At 37.9% G+C, this 2,306-nt stretch overlaps 1 protein-coding gene across 1 annotated transcript; it reads right to left on the bottom strand.

Moving 5' to 3' along the window:
- Positions 1-398: 398 nt before the first annotated feature.
- Positions 399-1,639, bottom strand: LOC111884549 (stress-related protein). Its single transcript, XM_023880865.2, has 3 exons — positions 1,526-1,639; positions 1,167-1,391; positions 399-1,081 (listed from the first exon to the last, which is right to left on the bottom strand). The coding sequence occupies exons 1-3, from the start codon at positions 1,562-1,564 to the stop codon at positions 653-655; spliced, it is 693 nt and encodes a 230-aa protein (XP_023736633.1). The 5' UTR covers positions 1,565-1,639; the 3' UTR covers positions 399-652.
- Between the last annotated feature and the right edge of the window lie 667 nt (positions 1,640-2,306).

A 2,306-nucleotide genomic window follows, 5' to 3' on the forward strand; every position in this document is an offset into this window, starting at 1 on the left:
CAGGGCTCTCTGGTCCCGTCACCCCCACCACCGATTTCCATTGACTTTACATGTTTCCAATACCCACCGATTTTGCATAAATTTTGTAGGTTTATCGGCAAAGGAGGCGATTTCTAGCGAGGTTGTCTATCAAAGGTTTCCGACAATAACACATAAGGATGAGAGTTAGAAGGGAAGGGAGGGGTGGGGTATTGTGTTGGCCCTTTCAATTTTTGTTATTATAAAAGACAAAGTAATATGGACAAAATTATAACAAAAAATATATAAAAAGAGATTTGATTTCTCAAAAGAAAAAACTTTTAAGGATGTTAGTACGATCCCAAAAATACATGAACATATAATAATAACATTAATCAGAAATAAATATATGTGTGTCTATCGTAATTTAATCCCAATGCTTAATAAACAAATAATAATAAGCCTCATATATCAATCAATACATATGTTTTAATTCATCTACCTTAACATTTCCTAATCAGCTAGTCTTGTTGCCTCGTCTCGCATTTCACCATTAAACAATTTATTAGCAATATTATTTATTTGTATGTTCCTAGTAAACTCCACAGAGAACAAACACCGATAACATGAACCAAAACGAGAATTTACCATACATGCGTGCTATCAAATCTTTACAAAGCAATATTGATGTCAATCAACGAGCCACCCCCGAAGCTCCTTCTCCACTGGAAACCACTGGTTCTGGATCTTCTTCACTACTCTCTGGATCCTTGAATACCTTGGCAATCTTCTCAGTTGGCACCAATGGCAGATAAGAAGAAACCTTGTATCCTTCCTCGTTTGTTTGTTTCACAGTCTCGTTGTACTTCTGAGAAACGTAACCTGCTGTAGGGATAACCGCCTTTGCCACACTACGAAAGAGTGGAACCTTGTTAAGAGATTGCCAAGCTGAAGCAGCTTGTTGCTCTGCAACTGGCTCGTATTTTGTTAAAAGTTCATTCGCAGTTGGCTCTATCGTAGTGTATGCAGTTTTCATGAGTTCAGATGCGGTTTCCACCACGCCTACATTCTTGATGTCAGGAGCCACACTAATAGACTTGGCTTTGCTAACAGACTCTTCCATCTGCAATCATTTCACCATGTGTAAACAAATCTTCTGAATTATATAAATCACACTACTTTCGAGAAAAGTAGGAAGACAAACTGACCTGACGATCAGCAAACTTGAGGACCTCAACAGGGACCTCATGGAGCGTATCATAAGCAGGGCCAACAACAGTCTTGAGAGTACTTTCTATAGTTTCCACTCCAGGTTTGAGAGGCCCACTGTTCTCTTTAGCATAATCATAGGCCTTTGATACATAAGGAACTGCGGTCTGTGCTGCTTTTTGCACTACATCCAGGTACTTCAAGCTCTGTTGTTCGTGCTCATCCTTTTGTAACAAAAAGAGGAAAAAATACAAGTCATTTCCTAACTGATACTGTTATAACTGGTTTTATCAAGAAACATGTTTTTATCACTCGATACACATATTTAGAAAATAACATGAACCACAAAGTAACGAACCTGCGGTTGATTAGAAGTCGGAAGATCGTTTTCTGCCATGATCAAGTCGTATGGTTCACTAAGAGATGAAGTTGTATACTGAAAAGCGATATTTGCTTAAATTTTAAGGTATGCATATTGATCAATCGATGAATTATTATTTATAGCTTTATGCAAGAGACAGAGTCGGTTCCAAAGGGCAGGGCACAGTTTCCACGAGAATCGAAAGTTTCATGCAACATCATGACGTGTAGGTAAGTGTGGGTCAAGGGGCGTAGACTATTTGAAATTGACAAAACCGTAAAATTGGTCTTCGTGGAGTTCGAAAAATTTTAGATAGGTCTAAAAAAGTTTTTAATTTGCATGGATGATCAAAAATTAAGAATTTTCGGTGAATTCGGTCCCAAAATTATGAATTTCCTGTGAATTTGGTTCATAAAGCACTTGTAATGTCTGTTTTGCCCTTCTAATTTCTTTTTTGTATTTTTCCATATTTATTTTTATACTTTCGTTGAAAATAAAAAATGCCCACACACACACATACGCACATATAGTCTCTCTCTCTCTCTCTCTCTCTTTCTCTCTCTCTCTCCAATCGGATTTGGTGCCAACCCCATCCCTCATCATCTCCATTCATCGCACCTCCATTTTTCCGGCAACACCACAACCACCACCGATTATCACCTCCAGTCCATTTCAAAGACAAATCTGGGTTTACCAACAATTCTTCCTATAACACCCCTTTAAATTCACCACCAAAGTTTAATCTATCAATAACAAATCTTTAAATTCACGGGACTTA

The sequence above is a fragment of the Lactuca sativa genome, chromosome 9 (genome assembly GCF_002870075.4).
Source record: "Lactuca sativa cultivar Salinas chromosome 9, Lsat_Salinas_v11, whole genome shotgun sequence".
Taxonomy (NCBI): Eukaryota; Viridiplantae; Streptophyta; class Magnoliopsida; order Asterales; family Asteraceae; genus Lactuca; species Lactuca sativa.

Coding starts and splice junctions, on each gene's coding strand:
- LOC111884549 (XM_023880865.2), bottom strand. CDS start 1,564: ATGGCAGAAAACGATCTTCCGACTTCTAATCAACCGCAG. Junction 1,392..1,525: donor CGACTTCTAATCAACCGCAG/GTTCGTTACTTT, acceptor TTGTTACAAAAG/GATGAGCACGAACAACAGAG. Junction 1,082..1,166: donor TCAAGTTTGCTGATCGTCAG/GTCAGTTTGTCT, acceptor AAATGATTGCAG/ATGGAAGAGTCTGTTAGCAA.